The sequence below is a fragment of the Bos javanicus genome, chromosome 13, assembly GCF_032452875.1.
Source record: "Bos javanicus breed banteng chromosome 13, ARS-OSU_banteng_1.0, whole genome shotgun sequence".
Classification (NCBI taxonomy): domain Eukaryota; kingdom Metazoa; phylum Chordata; class Mammalia; order Artiodactyla; family Bovidae; genus Bos; species Bos javanicus.
This window is the reverse complement of record NC_083880.1, coordinates 65,588,346-65,605,845: the sequence shown is the minus strand read 5'-3', so window position 1 is coordinate 65,605,845 and position 17,500 is coordinate 65,588,346. Positions and strand designations below refer to the sequence as shown.

Here is a 17,500-nt window from a genome sequence, read left to right as displayed (position 1 = left end):
GGGTTGGGCCAAGGGAGGAGACCAGGTATCTGTAGCTTAGTTGGGCCCAAGAACCTTCTTTTTTAAAAATGTTTATTGGGAAGTAGAATTGATTTACAGTGTTGTATTTACAATGGTGTGTTAATCCAGGAACCTTCTATAACACATATTCTTACCTCCAGACATCATTACTTCCTGTTCCTTCTGCCTAGAATGCACTTTCCTGTGGTCTCCCCATTGCCACACCTGCCCCCGAAGCCGGTGAGCACCCCTGTCCCTTGCCCTGACCAGAGGCTGCTGCCCAGGCCAGCCTGAGAAGTGCCTTCGGGGTTCCCACGGCCTCACTGCGCCGCAGCGCCTTCTCTACTGTCTGCCACGGGCTGGCGCTCACTTGGGACACGCTCTGTGTCTCCCCCACCGGAGTGTGAGCTCTGCGAGTGACCTGCCAGGCCATGGGCCTGGCAGGGTGGGTGCTCAGGAAGCGCATCTAGGGCGTGTAACTGTCTGGGTGGAGACGGCTGTTGCGGGTACCGAGTGCCCCATCCTGGGTGAAGTGCATGCAGGGTCGGGGTCTGGCGTGGGCACCAGCTGTCAGCAAGGGTGGCCCATCCTGGCTCTGGTATAGCAACTTTTTAAACAACATTTTTTAGCTGTGTCACGTGGCATGTGGGACTTTAGTTCCCCAACTGGGGATCAAAGCCACAACCCCTCATTGGAAGCGTGTAGTGTTAACCACTGGACTACAAGGGAAGTCCCACCATATAGCAACTTCCTAAGCCTTTATTTCTTCAAGGAAGCTGGTCAGGCAGATGTTACACACTTAGCTTCCAGATAAGGGAATCCAGAGCTTAGTGTTCTTGCCCAGCGTCACAGAGCTGGTGTTTTAGCTGGAATTGCAGTTTGCCCTCGACCACCTGTCTCCAAAGAGACCCCTGCCACCTGGGAGGGGTCTGGCTGCCTCCTGGGGTGTCCACTCCACCCACCTCATGCCAGCCTGGCCCACCCCACCGCAATAACACCATGAGCCCTTGGTACACATTACCTCATTTATTCTCACAACATGCCTGTGAGGTAGGGAGGGGCGGGGACTGTCCCCATTTTACAGAGGAGGAAATTGAGGCACACAGAGGTCAAGTGACTTGCCCAAGGTCACAGACGGCGGCCAAGCTGGAATGGGCCCTAGAGCAGGCCCGCAGTTCACCCAGGCCCCCTGCGGTGGGTGCTGGACAGAGGACAGCCCCAATACCATAGCCGTGGCCACTGGAGCGCGCAGCCTCGTGCACAGAGCTTGCTGCAGGCCGGCCTCACCTTCTCCCTGCCCCCTGCCCACCCTCCCCTCACCCTGCAGGCCTGGACCATTGCAGCGCAGGGCTCATGACACCCTGGGAGTGGGGCTGGGAGTGGCGCTGGGGAGAGAGAAGGATGATTGGGGTGAAAAAATAGAAAAACTCAGAGGCTGGGCAGATGGGCCCATGGTGGGGGGCAGGCGAGAGTCAAAAAAAAAAGGGGGGGGAGGGCTGCTTACACACAAGGTATATATTTTTACACACACTTGTACACACACCTAGATATAGTACATGTAAAAATATATGCTATTCACACACCCGCCTCCTGCCAGGTGCCCCGAGAGCCCGCGGCGGCGCTGGTGGGCACGGGTGAGCAGAGGGGCGACTGGTAAATATACACTCTAAGGCCTATGTGCATATGTACACGTACGTACAGACACGGCCGCCCGCCCCTCGGGCGCTGTACATGGGCTCGGCCAGGGCACACCACCCCTGGAGCACAGGGGCCCTCTCCTGAGTGGCCCCAGCAAGTCACTCTGAGTCATACATTTTTGCTGAAGGAAGGAAGGGGCTGGAGAGAGAAAAAGGCGGGCGTCTGGAGTGTGGTAGCTGTGGTTTTTATCTCACCCCGCCCCCCCCCACCCCCCAAGACCTCAGCCTTCCTCCCGGTCTCGGAAAGGTGAGACCGGAGGCTGCAGCGCGTGGGAGGGCCGCTTCTGCTGGGAGGAACCTGCAATCGTGTGCACGCGCGTGTGACTGTGTGTGAGCACTTGGTGGGGGAGGGGACGCGTGTCCATCTCTCTGTCCTCTGGGCTCAACCACACAAAGGGCTGAGAACCAGAAAGCCGAGCGTCGGGATGGTGACCCCTGTGTGAGCTCTGAAGGGCAAAGAGAAACATAAGGATGAGAACTCCACGGTCAGAGCTGGGTAGCCGGGAGAAGGAAGGGCATGGCAGGCGCCCAAGGCTGGCCCTGGGCTGTGGTCATCTTGTAAACAGGCTAGTTTAAGCTCTCATTAGACAGAACGAGTAAAAAGACCGTGGTCTGGAGGCTGGGCCGGGGAGTTGCCGAAGTCCATCTATCTAGTCCGCCGTGGCCAGCAAGAGGAGAAAAAAAAGTTTCCTAGTTTCATGTTTTTGTTGATTTTTGTGTGTGTGTGAAGTCTCCATAACCTAAAGCTTGGAGGGACCCAAAGAAGCCAAATCGTGAGCCCTTGGATGCGTCAATTTGAAAGTTGGCTCAGGGTCTCTAGACAGAATAACCATACTAAAGGTTGAGAAAATTTTGTTCCATTTGCATTTAGTTTGTGGTTTTTTGTTTAATGATTTAAAACTGCTTGCTTCCTGGTCTCAGAGCCGGGTCTGGGCCTCAGGGACATAAATCTCGATGCTGTCCGCGCTCTCTGTGGCTGAGTTCTGCCGCACGGAAGCCGCCCGCTTGGCCGCCAGGAGTCTCTTGCGGGCCTCCTGTCGCTGCCTGTCCCCAGCATCAGAGGCCTTGTCGCGGCTCACTGCCGGCTTCGATTTGGCTGGCTTCTTTGGGACCGGAGGGGGTGCTTTCTTCTCTTCCTTTAGTGAGACAGTGAGGAGGGAAGAAAAATAAAATAAAGGCGCCACCGTGTATGTGGCGGCACTACCACCCACCATATGCTGGCAGCTGGAGTCTCCACCCCAGCTCCCCTGCATCGGGCACAAGCAACACACATTTGGAACCAGGAAGCCACAAGAAGCGATGATGGTGGGAAGAGCACGAGGCAGAGGAGCAAACAGCAAGCTCACAATCCTAGAGTTCTAGGAGGAGGGGACAGACAGACCACCTCTTCCCACCCCTGCTTGGAACCACTGAGAGCCCAAAACTCACGCAGGAATCACACAGCGAGAGATGGGATTTAAATTCAGGGCCTCCGACTCCCAGCTCACATCGCACGTGCTATTCTAGGGGATCAGAACTCACAAGGGCCACAGTCCAGTACCCAATAACCGAAGGGGTCACTGGGCACCACTGTTTCACAGATGGAAGCCCGGGCCTCAGGGACGAGGCCGGCCTGGGAGGCAGAATCCGGTCCAGACCCCTGGACTCCTGGCAGCGTGGTCCTAGGAGGAGGACCATTTTTCTGCCTCTGACGTTCCAACAGCTGTGACTACACTAGCGCTCCAGGCTGAGGGCACGTGTCTCCCGGAGTCCCATTTTCCGAACATGCAGGGCAGGAAGGCATGCTTCGGGGGCAGCCTCAACTACACAGAACCAGCGGCATGCTGGACGAGTGCCGAGCATGGACCCCACACACTGATGGACGTGAGCCCCCAGCTCAGAGACGACACACGGAGAAGGGAGCCAAGCAGCACTGACCGATGTGGGCAGCGTTATTGCCGACCAGGAATTTGTCCCTGGACTTCCCCTCCGCACTGCTCCATGCTCACCTTCCTCTTCTCGGGGGTCTCCACCAGCTGCCAGCTGTTGGCCTTGAGGTGGTAGAGTTCATCAAACTTCATGCTGATGTCCTCGATGGACAGCTGGAGCAGGTCCCAGAACCCTGCCAGGTCCTGGGCCGTTGGACGTGGGTTGGCATCAGGGTTCTGTGGGACAGAGGTGGGTCAGTGGGGCCAGCAGGGCAGGGGGGTTTGTCTTGCACCCCATCCCAAGTATGGTCTCCTGGCCCTGCGTGGGTTCTCATGCACATGGTAACAAAGCCTTCGCCACCTCTGCCGGGCTCTGGTGAGGAAGGCCCTCGGGGCCTACTGTGTGGCTGGCGGGCGACTCGTCTCGTCTCATAGGGAGGAGGCAGCATCACTCCCAGGTTGGTGTGATTACAGACCCATGGGGGTGCCCTCCCATCATTCTGTTCTCAGCTAACACACTCCTCATGACTTCCTCAGTGAACCCCCAAACCCCTACTGGTCCTAGAGACAAACACTGGCCGTTGTGCCCCAGCCCTGGCCGGATGGAAAGAGGCTCCCCACAGGAAGAGCTGCCGCCGGACAGGTGAGGGTGACGGAGAAGGGAGACCCACCAAGCCTAATGGTGGTTATTTCTTTAGTTCTTACCTTGACTGTCTGTTTTTACACAGAGCTCACGTTTCTATTTCAGAAGGTGTTAAAGACCTGAAAGGAGCACCCCGGCCCTTTTCTGGTGGGGGCACCGACACGTGCAGTGTCATCCTTCCGATGGCTGAGGGGGCAGGGCCTTCGCCATGTCAGGGAGGAGGCCACAGAGGCTCGGAGGCTAATCCAGCCCCCACTGTGGAGGAAGAAGAGTCACACTTACCAAGTTTTGCTCACAGAGGCCCCGGAACTGCTGGAATTTCTGCGACATCAGTAGCTGGGCACTGCCCACAGCACTGAGGACTTTCCCTAAGACTGAGAGAGAAGGGGGAGAAAGGCTGAGCAGAGCACAAGGTCTGGTTTCACCTCCCTCCCCACCACCTCAGGATACCAGTCATCATGTGGTGATGGCAGCCAGTCTTCATTTTATTTACACAGTAATTAACCCACTAGTTGCTAAGGATATTTCATAGCAATAAATCGGAAAACTGAGTTTAAATGGAAAAAAACTTTTCAGGGAAACAAATTACTACTATAGGCTCAACAGGAAATAGAAAATCTGATTAGACCAAAAATTGTTTAAAATAACTGAAGCAGGAGTTAAAAATCTTCTCTAGAAAAAGGAACCAGGCCTATATAGTTTTATAGGTGAGGTTTTACAAAACCTTCAAGGAAAAGATAACCCCTGTTATATATATTCAAATTCTTCCTGAGAGTAAACACACACAGCAAATGACACAGCTAATTTCAGGAGCCCTGAGAAAAGATAGGACATGACAAGAATGGGCCACTTGCATTAGGAACACACAAGCCTTAAGAGCAAAGAGCAGCGTTAACCATGAAGTGTTCAGCCCAGGAATACCAGACTGAAGTCTTTTAGTGCGATTTCTGTTTTTAAAGTGGCAGGGGAGACTTTCCTGGTGTACAGTGGTTAAGACTCCACACTTCCAATGCAGGGGGTGTGCATTTGATCCTTGGTCAGGGAACTAAGATCCCACGAGCCACACGCCACAACGAAAGAGAAGCCTACAGGCTGCAACAAAGAGCCTGTGTACTGCAGTGAAAGCTCCCCCAGGCCACAACTGGGGCCTGACGCAGTCAAATATTTTTTTTTCTAAAGTAAAAAAATTAATTATGTTGTATGTCATCAAAATAATAAAGTATGTCATCAAAATAATAAAGTAACAGGAAGACAATACTATCTCCTAACCCCCTTAGAAATCACTGAAAAGCAAAACAGTACATAAATCAAAACGCACACTGTCTCCTGATGGAGCTCCAGAGCACGGTAAACGCTGTCTCCTGATGGAGCTCTGGAGCACGGTATATGAGGAAGTGTCAATGTGCAGCGACAGCCACACAGGGGGGGTTCTTGCAGTTGAAGGGCTCAGATAAAGGTGACAGTTTTGAGTTCTTAAAAGTAGCATAACTTGAGAGGAGAACCAATAATCTCTTGTTTGAAATAAAAAGGGGTGTGGACTGCAACAGGAGCTTCCCTGAACCTGATTCAGCACCGAGGGTGGGGGGCAGGGGGCGACAACACTGCCTGGTTAACTGCCCTCTGGTGTCCTGGAGAGAAGACCAGGCTGAAGGACGCACTGCACCCGTCGCCATGCTGAGGAGCTCCTGCCAGCCTGGGACACCCTCCTGCCTCCTCCCCCATAATAGTCTACTTAAAACAGCTTATCTAGGAGGAATTTCACCTCATTTAGAAATTAGTTTACAAAGGAGCCCATGCAGGAGCTCAACATAGTATAGGAGCAGCAAACGGCAGATAAGTGTTTACCAGGAAGTTGCTGCCAGAGAACAGATGAGAAGTGTGACATGTAGCCACAGATATTTAAACGGTAGTTCAAAGCAGAGATTGAGGTGCTCTGAAAAGAGATTTAAGAGCATGGAAGGAGGTAAGACATGAGCTCTGGAACTACTGCAAGAGAAAAATCAGGCATCACAGAAACCAGGGTCATGATGGTCACAGCACAAAGAATAAACCGTAATGAAAACCAGTAAGGATGAGGGGACAGGAGTGGAAAAGCTCCCGGTGGAAAACCCTTACACTGCTAGATGGACATCTTAAAGCTGCCAGAAATAACTGCAGGTAGTGGGTGTATGTTGGAGAAGGCAATGGCACCCCACTCCGGTACTCTTGCCTGGAACATGCCGTGGACGGAGGAGCCTGGTTGGCTGCAGTCCATGGGGTCGCTAAGAGTCAGACACGACTGAGCGTCTTCACTTTCACTTTTCACTTTCATGCATTGGAGAAGGCAATGGCAACTCACTCCAGTGTTCTTGCCTGGAGAATCCCAGGGACGAGGGAGCCTGGTGGGCTGCTGTCCATGGGGTCACACAGAGTCAGACATGACTGAAGCGACTTAGCAGCAGCAGCAGCAGTGGGTGTATGTACCTGGCTTGGTCTAAAGTAGAATGGGAATAAAAGAAGTCCCTTTTGAAGAATTCCTCATCGTAAGACTGCACTTAGGTACCTTATTTTTTTAAGAAATAGAAGAAGCAACTAGAGGACTTCTCTGGTAGTTCCAGTGGCCAAGACTCTGTGCTCCCAATGCAGGGGCTTGGACTTGATCCCTGGTCAGGGAGCTGGATCCCACATGTGGCAACCCAGACCTGGTGCAGCAAAATAAAATAAATACTTAAAAAAAAAAAAAAGAAGCAAGTAGGTATATTATAATGAAGAGACTATTTAAAAGAAAGTGACTGAGAGAGTGCCAAAGAATTGATGCTTTTGAACTGTGGTGTTGAGAAGACTCTTGAGAGTCCCTTGGACTGCAAGGAGATCCAACCAGTCAATCCTAAAAGAAGTCAGTCCTGAATATTCATTGGAAGGACTGAAGCTGAAGCTCCAATACTCTGGCCACCTGATGCAAAGAACTGACTCATTGGAAAAGACCCTGATGCTGGGAAAGATTGAAGGCGGGAGGAGAAGGGGATGAGAGGATGAGATGGTTGGATGGCATCACCAATGAGATGGACATGGGTTTGGGTGGACTCCAGGGGTTGGTGTTAGACAGGGAGGCCTGCCATGCCGCAGTCCATGGGGTCACAAAGAGTTGGACACAACTGAGCAACTGAACTGATACTGACTGAGAGACATGGAAGAGAGAGGGAAACTTAACATACATCCGTCAGAGTTCTAAAAGGACAGAGGAAATGGAAGAAAAGAAATTTCTTCAGAGTGATCATGACTTAGGATATGACTAGAAGAACCACCCCATCTCATTTTATGCTTAGAGAACCTTGGTACTAAAATAAGACACGGATGAGAAGGGAAAACTACCAGCCAAATTATCAAGAATAAAGGCAAAATTATTAAATCAGATATTAACAAAAGTGCAACAATGTACTAAAGTAATATAACTCAGCTGGGTTTATTCTGGTACTATAAGAAAGATTCAATATTAGAAAATTCTAATAACTTCTGATTCTGGCTATGAAAAACCAATTACTATCAGATAAACTGAACTTAAAAAAAAAACCCACAAAAAAAACTAAATAAGATACTCAAAACAACAAAATACCTCTTTCAAGGCATTAAAAAATTACCAAAGCAGCCAGAATTTGAGAGGCTAAGGTTTTAGTGAGAAGGGAAACTATAACCAGGTGAGTCTGATAGTCTGTTATCCCAAGGCGCCTCCCAAGTTTATAGGCAGCAAAAAGCTGAGTGCTCCAAAGACGAAGTGGTGGCTGAGAGTCTCAGAAGCTGGGCAGAGCTTGTGGTAGTTCCACAGGGACAGGGAGACAGACCAAAACTGGAATTCGGAGCTACAAGGCAGACAGGACTTGGGGGAAAGCACCTTAAGTTGAGCAAAGCTTCCAGCCGTCTTAAGATGGGGGCAAGACAAAAATTGGAGCTCAGTGTCTGCCAAGAAGGAGGGGCTTGGAAATACCCCAAGCTGTCACAAAACCCAGCTCTGAATCAGCTGAATCTCATATTGGATTAAGTTGGTTTCGCCCTATGCTATTGTCTGTAAGAGTAAATCCATTCTTGAAGAATAGAAAATCATTCTTAAAAAAAAAAAAAAAATCATCCCGAGTCTCAAGTTATTTCTGTAGTTTTCATATACAGTTTCTGGTGTTGAATAAGAATTACCAAGCATGGGGATTCCCTCGTGGCTCAGTGGTAAAGAATCTGCTGCCAATGCAGGAGACGCAGGTTCAATCCCTGATCCAGGGGGATCCCACATGCTGTGCAACAGCTAAGCCTGTGAGCCTCCACAACTATTGAGCCTGTGCTCTAGAGCCAGAAGCTGCAACCTCTGAAGCCTGAGCACCCTAGAACCTGTGCTCCGCAACAAGAGAAGCCACTGCAATGAGAAGCCTGTGCGCCACAACTAGAGAAAATCCCATGCGGCAACAAAGACCCAGAACAGCCAATAAATGAAAAATAAAAATTTAGAAAAATTACCAAACATGCCAGGAGGTAGGACCAAATGACTGCACAGCAAAAGAGAAAAACCAGAAAAAAGTAAAAGACCCGCAGGGGATACAGGTACTAGAAGCGCTGGACAAGGGCTGTAAAATGACTGAGTTCGTCCAAGAAAATATATGACATGATGGGGAATTTCAGCCAAGAATCAGAAATCTAGCAAAAAGAATAAAATGTAATTCTAGAACTAAAAACATACTGAAATTGACTGCAGTGAAAGTGAAAGTCTCTCAGTCGTGTCCCACTCTTTGCAACCCCATGGACTATATACAGTCCATGGGATTCTCCAGGCCAGTATACTGGAGTGGGTAGCCATTGCCTTCTCCAGGAGATCTTCCCAAACCAGGGATCGAACCCAGGTCTCCTGCATTGCAGGCGGATTGCACTGCACTGGATTCCTTACCAACTGAGCTATCAGGGAAGCCCACTGATTGCAATAGATAAGTTTTGTAGATTAATTACAGCTAAACTATAAAATAATCCATCAGAAAATGTCCAGATTGAGGTCCAGAGGAGGAAAAAAAAGAAGGAAAATTCAGAAGAGAAAATGAAGAAACGACATGGCAGTCTAAAATATGTGTAACTGGAGTCCACAAGGAGAGAAGAAATAAAATGGAGCAGAGATCTGAGGAAATGATGGCCAAGACTTTTCTGAAACTGATGAAATTTATTCAGGCTGAAGATTCAAGAAACCCTGTGAGCATCAAGTTGGAAAAACACAAAGAAAACCATACCTGGGTATCCTAGTAAAAATGGATAAAACTCAAATACAAGAGAAAAATCTTAAAAGCAAAGGGGAAAAAAACTATTCTTCAAAGAAGCAGCAGGAAGACTGACTTTCCAATAGAAAGTCTGGAAACCAGAACATAGTAACTTTTATAAATAAAAGTACTGAAAGAAGATCAATACCTACCTAGAGTTTTATACTTAGCAAAAAATACTGTTCAAAAAAAGGGAAAAATACAGAGATTTTAAGACAAATACTGTATTAATATAAATACTAAAGGGAGTTCTTAGGGCAGAGGAAAGTGATCCTCATAACCACAGAAATAAAGAAGTGAAGTGTTACCAGAAAGAAAAGAGTAATTATGTGGGTAATATTGATTGTATAAAACAACAATAATGTCTTGGGGCAGTGAGATCATATTTATAGAACTGAAATATCTCACGGCCATAGTACACATGATCAAGGTCCTTGCATTATCTGTGAAGTGGTAAAAGTATTAATTTAGTCTTACCAAGTCAAGGATACAGAGTAACTGCTAAAAGAACAATAAGCTAACATGAGAAAAGTGGAAATAAATATTTGATTAATCTAAAAATAAGACAAGAAAGGAGAAAAATCTATCAATAAATTTACATTACAGATTAGAAAAACAATATGATTATCTAAATAGATACACAAAATTCCATTAAATTCAACAATTTTCTTAACCAGAATAAGTGTATTTATAAGAGACCTGTAGTAAACATCATACGCAATGGTACAATGCTAAAAGCAATTCCTTATTTACAATAAGAATACAGCAGTATTTCTAGATACAAGATCAATAAAAAGGGCAAGAGCATTTCATCAACTAAAGAAAAAGAATACAATAATAAAAATACTACTTACATCTTTCCAAAATTAAAATACTAATCTAACGAATCTTTAAACAATATGTAAAACGTGTGTGTGGAAAATATAAAATTTAAATGAAGGACACTACAGAAGACCTACATAAATGGAGAGACATAATCATGTTCTTGGATACAAAAGACTCATTTATAAACATCAATTTTCTACCAAACTGATGTACAGATTTTATATAATTCCAGTCAGAACCTCAACATAGAAGTTAAAAAGCCAAGTCTAAATTGTATATGGAAAAAGCAAAGAGCCAATGCCAAGATATTCCTGAAGAAGAACAGGTTGGAGGAATTTGTCTTTTCACTTACAGTAAGTCTCCTTCGTACGAACATTCAAGTTGTGAACTTTCAAAGATGAGAACACGCGTCCCATCAGGGTCAGGCTGGGTGCAACTGCAGCCTGCCCGTCTCCCCGTGCCGACGTCGCTCAGCCGCGCTGTCTCCCACCGCCTCTCCCTCCTCTAGTCAGTGACGCTTCCTGCCTGTTAGTGCCGGCCCCTGGATGCTAGCTCTTGCACTGTACTGCCTGACTCTTCAAGGTACTGTAGTGTAACGCTAAAAATGTTTTCTTTACTTCTGTACTTGTTTTTTATGTATTATTTGCATGAAAATAATATTACAGTACAGTACTATATGAATGATTGTGTTAGTTGGATACTGAGGCCAACTTCGTTAAACTTATGAACAAACTCGACTTACAGATGTGCTCTTGGAGTGGAACTCATTCATATGTAGGGGACATAATGTATATAAAAAATCCTAAGGAATTCCCCCCAAAACAGAGAGGTTGCAGCATACGAGACTGATGTACAAACATCAATTGTGTCTATATAGTAACGATGAACAGCTGACAATGGAATGAAGAAAGACTTCATTTACAATACCATCAGACAGAATAAAATATTTAGGAATAAACTTAACAAAGAAATATGACTTGTCCACTGAAAACTGCGAAACAGTACTGAAAGAAAATTTTAAAAACTTAAATAAAGATAGCCTATGTTCATGATCAGAAGACTTAAAAGATGGCAACACCTGTCAAACTGAATTACAGATTTAACACAATCCCTATCAAAATAAAATCCTATCTGCCTGTTTTTTGAGGAAATTGACAATCTGATCCTAAAATTCATATGGAAATGAAAAATGAAGTATGAACTTTAGAACTTCCTTTAGTGAGAAAATGAGAGCTAGCCATAAACTTCTTTTGCTTGAAAAATAAAATTGGAGGATTCACACTTCCCAGTTTCAAAACTTATTTCAAAGCTACAGTAATCATGACAGTACGGTACTGGCCTAAGTATACACATGTCCATTAATGCAGTGGAATAGAATTGAGTCCAGAAATAAATCCTTACATTTAGTCCGCTGGTTTTTGACAAAGATAGAAGACTATTCAATTGAGAAAGAAGAGTCTCGCTAATAAATGCTGGGACAACTGGATATCCGAGTGTAAACAATGAGGGTGGACCAACACCTCACACCACATACAAAAACTAACTCAAAATGGACCACAGACCTAAATGTAATTACTAAAGGTATAAAACTCTCAGAAGGAAACAGGAGTAAATCTTCACAAGGCTGGATTAGCAACGGCTTCGTAGACTTGACAGCAAGTCACGAGCGACAGATGAAAAAAACCAACTGGACTCCATTAAACTTTTGTGTTTCAAAGAATACCTACTAGCCAAAAAGCGGAAACCACTGATGAATGGATAAGCAAAATGCAATATATCCACACGATGGAATACTGTTCAGCAATAGAAAGAAGTGAAGTGCTGACACATGCTACAACATGAATAAACTTCAAGAACATTAGGCAGAGTGAATCCAGACATGAAAGAACACATCGCGTATGATTCCATGCGTGTGAAATGTTCAGAACGGGCGGATCTATAGCGAATGAAGCAGATGCGAGTTTTAGTGCTTGTGCTCAGTTGCTCAGTCGTGTCTGACTCTTTGTGACCCCATGGCCTGCAGCCTGCCAGGCTCCTCTGTCCCTGGGATTTCCCAGGAAGAATACTGGAGTGGGTTGCCATTTCCTAGAGTGATGGCTGAATGGGTACAAGGTTTCTTTTGGGGTAAGGAAAATGTTTTAAAATTAGGTAGCAGTGATGGTCACACAACTCTGGATATACTAAAAACCGCTAAATTGTATACTTTCAAGGGGTGAATTTTATGATATATAAATTACATTTTAATACTATTATAAAAACACTGCTCACAACCAAAAAGTAGAAGCAATTCAAATGCTCATCAGTGGAATGGATAAGCAACATGTTCATACGGTGGAATGCTGCATGTCAATGGAAAGAATGAACTACACGTACATGCATTAACATGGATGAATCTCACAAACCAGGCTGAACCAAAAACGCAAGCTTCAGAAGAATTCAGACACCCGGCTTCCATGAATGTAAATTTTGAAAACAGGCAAAACTAAACAGTATGTTCCTTAGGGTCACACATATGTGTGGCACAAGTATAAAGAAAAGCAAGGGTATAACTAACACAGAACCAGGATAGTGCTTACTGCTACGGCAGAAAGACGGCGATCTATCACCAGGTCCAAAGATCCTGGTAATAGTCCATCTTGTAAACTAGGTGGTGAGAAAAGGAGTGTTCTAAATTTTTCTTTATTCTGTCTACTGTTTGCATGTGTATTTCACAATAAAAATGAAGGTTAATAAGAATGAGAGCAAAAATAAAGGTTTTCAGATAAATCAAAACAGGGTTAATGCCAGTTCTCCAGGTTCTCACTAAAGACAATTCTAGGGACTTACCTAGTGGCCCAATGGTTAAGAATCAACCTTCCAATGCAGGGGACACTAGTTTGATCCTCTGGTCAGAGAACTAAGATCCCACATGCTGTGGGCAACTAGAGAGGCCTGCAGACCCCAACTAGAGAAAGCTGATACGCTGCAACGAAGACAGCCCATGTGACGCAACCCAGACCCAGCACAGCCAAAAAAAGACAGTTCTAAAGGATGAACTCAGCAAAGAAGAAAATGATCCAGGAAGGAAGATCTGAGATAAGGAATTATGAACAAAGAAAATGATAAACACATGGGAGTTATTATATATACACACATTTAGATAATTGAAAATTATATAATGATAATGTGTGCGCTTTTAAATCATAAGAAAACAATTAGATAAATTATATGTTAAGGCTTTTGTGTTGTTTGGGAGAAAGGTAAAAATGTTGAATAACTTGCTTTTACAATTTTAAGTGTTAAAGGAACAGAAATACGGTGCATAACTTCTATGGTGGTTATGGCTAGTTATCCTAGCATTTGTCTCTCCTTCTCCCTCAGAAGTAGAGCCTTTTCTTTATTTTGTTTGAAACAGCAACTTTATTCAGATGAAATAAAACACAGGAATTTCTCAGGCAAACTGGATTTTCTAGGACAAAGTACTGTCAAACGGAAAATATGAGACATGGTATGCAAAGTCATAGAATAAGTTACATCAGTACCAGGGTTGAATAACGACTTCTGCTGTTAGTATGATGTCCTATCTCTAATATGCACACTCTGTCCAGCAAGCGCGGCACAGACGTTTGAAAACAAGTACTCTGGGGGGGACCTGTAGTTTTAACTGGGCACATACATGGCTGCCCAGACTCAGGCATTTCCCAGGCTACCCTTGCGACAAGCTATGAGAAGTCTGGTCAAAGGGATAGAAGTGGGAGTGGTAGGTGGGGCTGGCTTGTTCTATTTTGCTACTGGTTCCTTTGCAGCTGGAATGCTCTCGGGGTTCTGGAATCCAGCAGCCATTGGGAAAGATGAGAAGATCTCATGAATGGAAGCCAATTATGACATCAAACCTAAAGAAGAAAGCCTGGGGCTACAGCATTACTATTGCAGACATTCTTGAATGTGAGAGAAATAAAGTCTTGTTCAAACCACCTTTTCTTTCCTTTTTAAATGTTATTTATAGGCAGACCTCATTGGAAAAGACTCTGATGCTGGGAGGAATTGGGGGCAGGAGGAGAAGGGGATGACAGAGGATGAGATGGCTGGATGGCATCACTGACTCGATGGACGTGAGTCTGAGTGAACTCTGGGAGTTGGTGATGGACAGGGAGGCCTGGCGTGCTGCGATTCATGGGGTCGCAAAGAGTCGGATACGACTGCGGGACTGAACTGAACTGAATCCAAATTAAAACACAGCCTCAAAATAGCAATGGGAATGGAGAGAGAGAGGTGTGTTAATGCAAAAGAAGGCAAGAAAAGAAAGGGAAAAAAAGAAACCTCTAAAAAGTAGAATGAAGAGCACAAAATAACATGGTAAGGATAAATCCAAAAAGGAGCAATCCCATTGTAAATGGGTGACATTTTCTACTTTTGAAATAAAAATCAACAGACTGAACAGATTACCAAACTCAGGTATATGTGTATAAGAGGCATAATTATAAGGCGAGTGAAAAGTTAAAAGGACTGAAAGCTGTGTGGCAGATGAACACTAACCGAGGAAAGCTGGTACAGCAATACTCTCAACACTTTACAACAAAGACTTTGAGGCAAAACACAATTAGGCATCTGGAAAAATAGAATGAATCACTAAACATTCACCAGGGATATTATTACATCATGAGCTTCGTACATCTAAGATATCTTCAAAATAACATAAAGCAAACATCTAAGATATCTTCAAAATAACATAAAGCAAAATGTGACAAAACTTTAAGGAGAAATGGACCAACTCACCATTTTATAGAAAGTGCTAGACTTCCCTCATGGTACAGTGGATAGGAGTCCACCTGCCAATGCAGGGGACACAGGTCCGATCCCTGGTCTGGGAAGATTCCACATGCCTCGGGGGCAACTAAAGCCCATGGGCCATAACCACTGAGCCCTTGCTCAGAGCCCAGGAGCCGCAACTACTGAGCCCTTGAGCTGCAAGTACTAAGGCCCATGCCCCAGAGCCTGTGCTCCGCAACAGAAGAAGCCCCTGCAGCGAGAAGCCCACGAACTGCAACCAAGAGTAGCCCCCCGCACCCCCACAGCAACTAGAGAAAAAGCCCTCACAAAGCACCAAGACCCAGAACAACCAAAATTAAAAAAAAAAAAACAATTTTAAGTGCATGATACACATCCCCTAATACAACACAATTACGCTGACAACAAAATAAAAAGGAGCCCGTCTTCTGGATTAACATCCCCACTCAGATCTCCCTCTACAGCCTCATCTGGCATGTGGTTCCTTCACTCTCCTCCATGACCATTTCAGATGCTCCCCAACCTCCTGATTCCCCTCTGACCTTCTCAGTCTGTGTTGGTAACTCTGCTCCCCCACTGCAGGGTTCCCCGAACACAGCTTCCTCCTGTCACTCTGGAGGAACTGTGTGTTCTCTACTAGTTCAGTTCCCTCTCGCCCACCTAAGAATGTCAACCAACAGTTATCCCCTTTCTCTCCAGCATAATGAATTTCCTTTTTCCTGCAGTCATTCTGAACAATATAGAAATGTGCCTGTAACACTCCATTTAAACATAAAAAGAACAACAGAAAAATCCGAGCCCTCCCCTTTGACCCTTCGCTCCCTTCATTTCTCTGCTCCCTGAACAGAAAACTTCATCAATGGAGTCATCTGTACTTGTGGTCTCCCAGTTATTCTATTTTCTCTTAATCCTTCTTCAGTCAGGCTGTCCTCCCCTCGGCACTCCACCACCTCCAAAGCAGACCAGCTCTTGAAGCCTGTGATGACCTCACATTCCTAAATCTGCCCTGCTGTGCCCATCAGAAAAGCATCTGACACAGTTGATTCTCCTTGAGAGTTCTCGTCTCATTTTTGACCTTAAGTCTGTACTTGGATGGCTTTCAAATATGATCTCCAACCCAGAGACCTGGGGAGACCAGACTCATGTATCCAACTGCCTGCTTGACATCTCCACTTTGATACGTAATTTGATAGTGTTCAAAACCAAACTCCTGACTTTTCTCCCGATATCTACACTAGTCTTTCCTATTGCAGGGGCAGCTCCATCCTTTCTGTGACTCACAACACCAAATCTTTTTTGACTCCTTTCACTCTTAAGTCTATATCCAACCCTGTCAGGAAATCCTGCTCTACCTTGCAGATACACCCAGAATCTCACCCCTCCCTTAAACAATCTACAGTCTCCATCTTCTCTTCCCCAGATCCTGTTACTTCCTCCTAAGTCATCTTCCAGCTTCCCCTTGCACCCCTCCCCCCACTCTCTTTTGAACAGAGAAACTAGATTAATCCTGTAAAAAAGAATGTCACATTGCAGGGCTCAGAATTCTCCAGCGTGTTCTCTTCTGGGCAGTCAAAGCCAAGCCTTTACTCTGAGGCCCTCTGTGATCTGGGGCTCCGCCACACCAACTTCATCCCCCATCTCCCCCCTTCTCACTCCTGCAGCTATACTGGCGGCCTTCCCCAAGCCTGGAACAGGTCAAGCTCTTGCTCACCACTGGAGTTCTCTGATCTTCAGAGTTCTAAGACCGCTTCTCCCTTCCTTCTGGCTTCTGCTCCAAGGTCGCCTTATCTGGGAGGCCTTCCCTGACCACACTCTGGGGGACAGCAACACTGCCCCAGCCACGCAGCACTGCATCCTGCTCTTACTGGGCTTTGTTTTCTGTTGCATGTCTGACCATCCTGCACACTGGGGTTATTTTCTGTCTCTCCCCATAAGGAATGTAAGCTCCATGAGGGCAGGGACTTCATGTTATTCTGCTACATCCCCAGGAGCTGGCATGTGGAAAGAATTCAGTAAATATTCACTGAATATTCACTGAATGAAGGTCAGGACCAAGGGAAGGATGCCGCTGTCTTCCTACTGTCCCACAATGTCCTGACACTCCTGCAGTTACACAAGATGCGCATGAGACACAGTAAGATTAGAAGGAGACACGCAATTGCCATTCGAGCAAAAGTGATCATTTATGATGTGACTCCAAGAGGACTGACAGCTGAACAGGTCTCGGGACACAAGACCAGTGTGGGTGTCTCAACGCTAAGTATGCAAATATAGAAACTCATTTTACTACCAAAAAAAATACAAACCTAGGAAAGTAGCAAGGAATAAATCTAATACAAATACGTAGTCTTCATAGATATGTTACTCAAACTTGAAAAGGAGCATGTAAGAAGGAGATCT

General features: G+C 45.8%; 1 protein-coding gene across 9 annotated transcripts in view; it reads right to left on the bottom strand.

The window, feature by feature from the left end:
• Positions 1-1,011: 1,011 nt before the first annotated feature.
• The window catches only part of DLGAP4 (DLG associated protein 4), a 201,905-nt gene continuing 185,416 nt past the window's right edge, over positions 1,012-17,500 (bottom strand). For 8 of the 9 annotated variants that reach the window (XM_061437479.1, XM_061437478.1, XM_061437480.1 and 5 more), the window contains 3 exons: positions 4,530-4,621; positions 3,686-3,841; positions 1,012-2,833 (listed from right to left, as the gene is read on the bottom strand). In XM_061437479.1, the coding sequence (XP_061293463.1) occupies positions 2,615-2,833; positions 3,686-3,841; positions 4,530-4,621 (467 nt within the window). In that variant the 3' untranslated portion in view covers positions 1,012-2,614. Of the gene's footprint in view, positions 2,834-3,614; positions 3,842-4,529; positions 4,622-17,500 lie in introns of all 9 variants that reach the window. The other variant, XM_061437481.1, reaches the window with a different exon arrangement.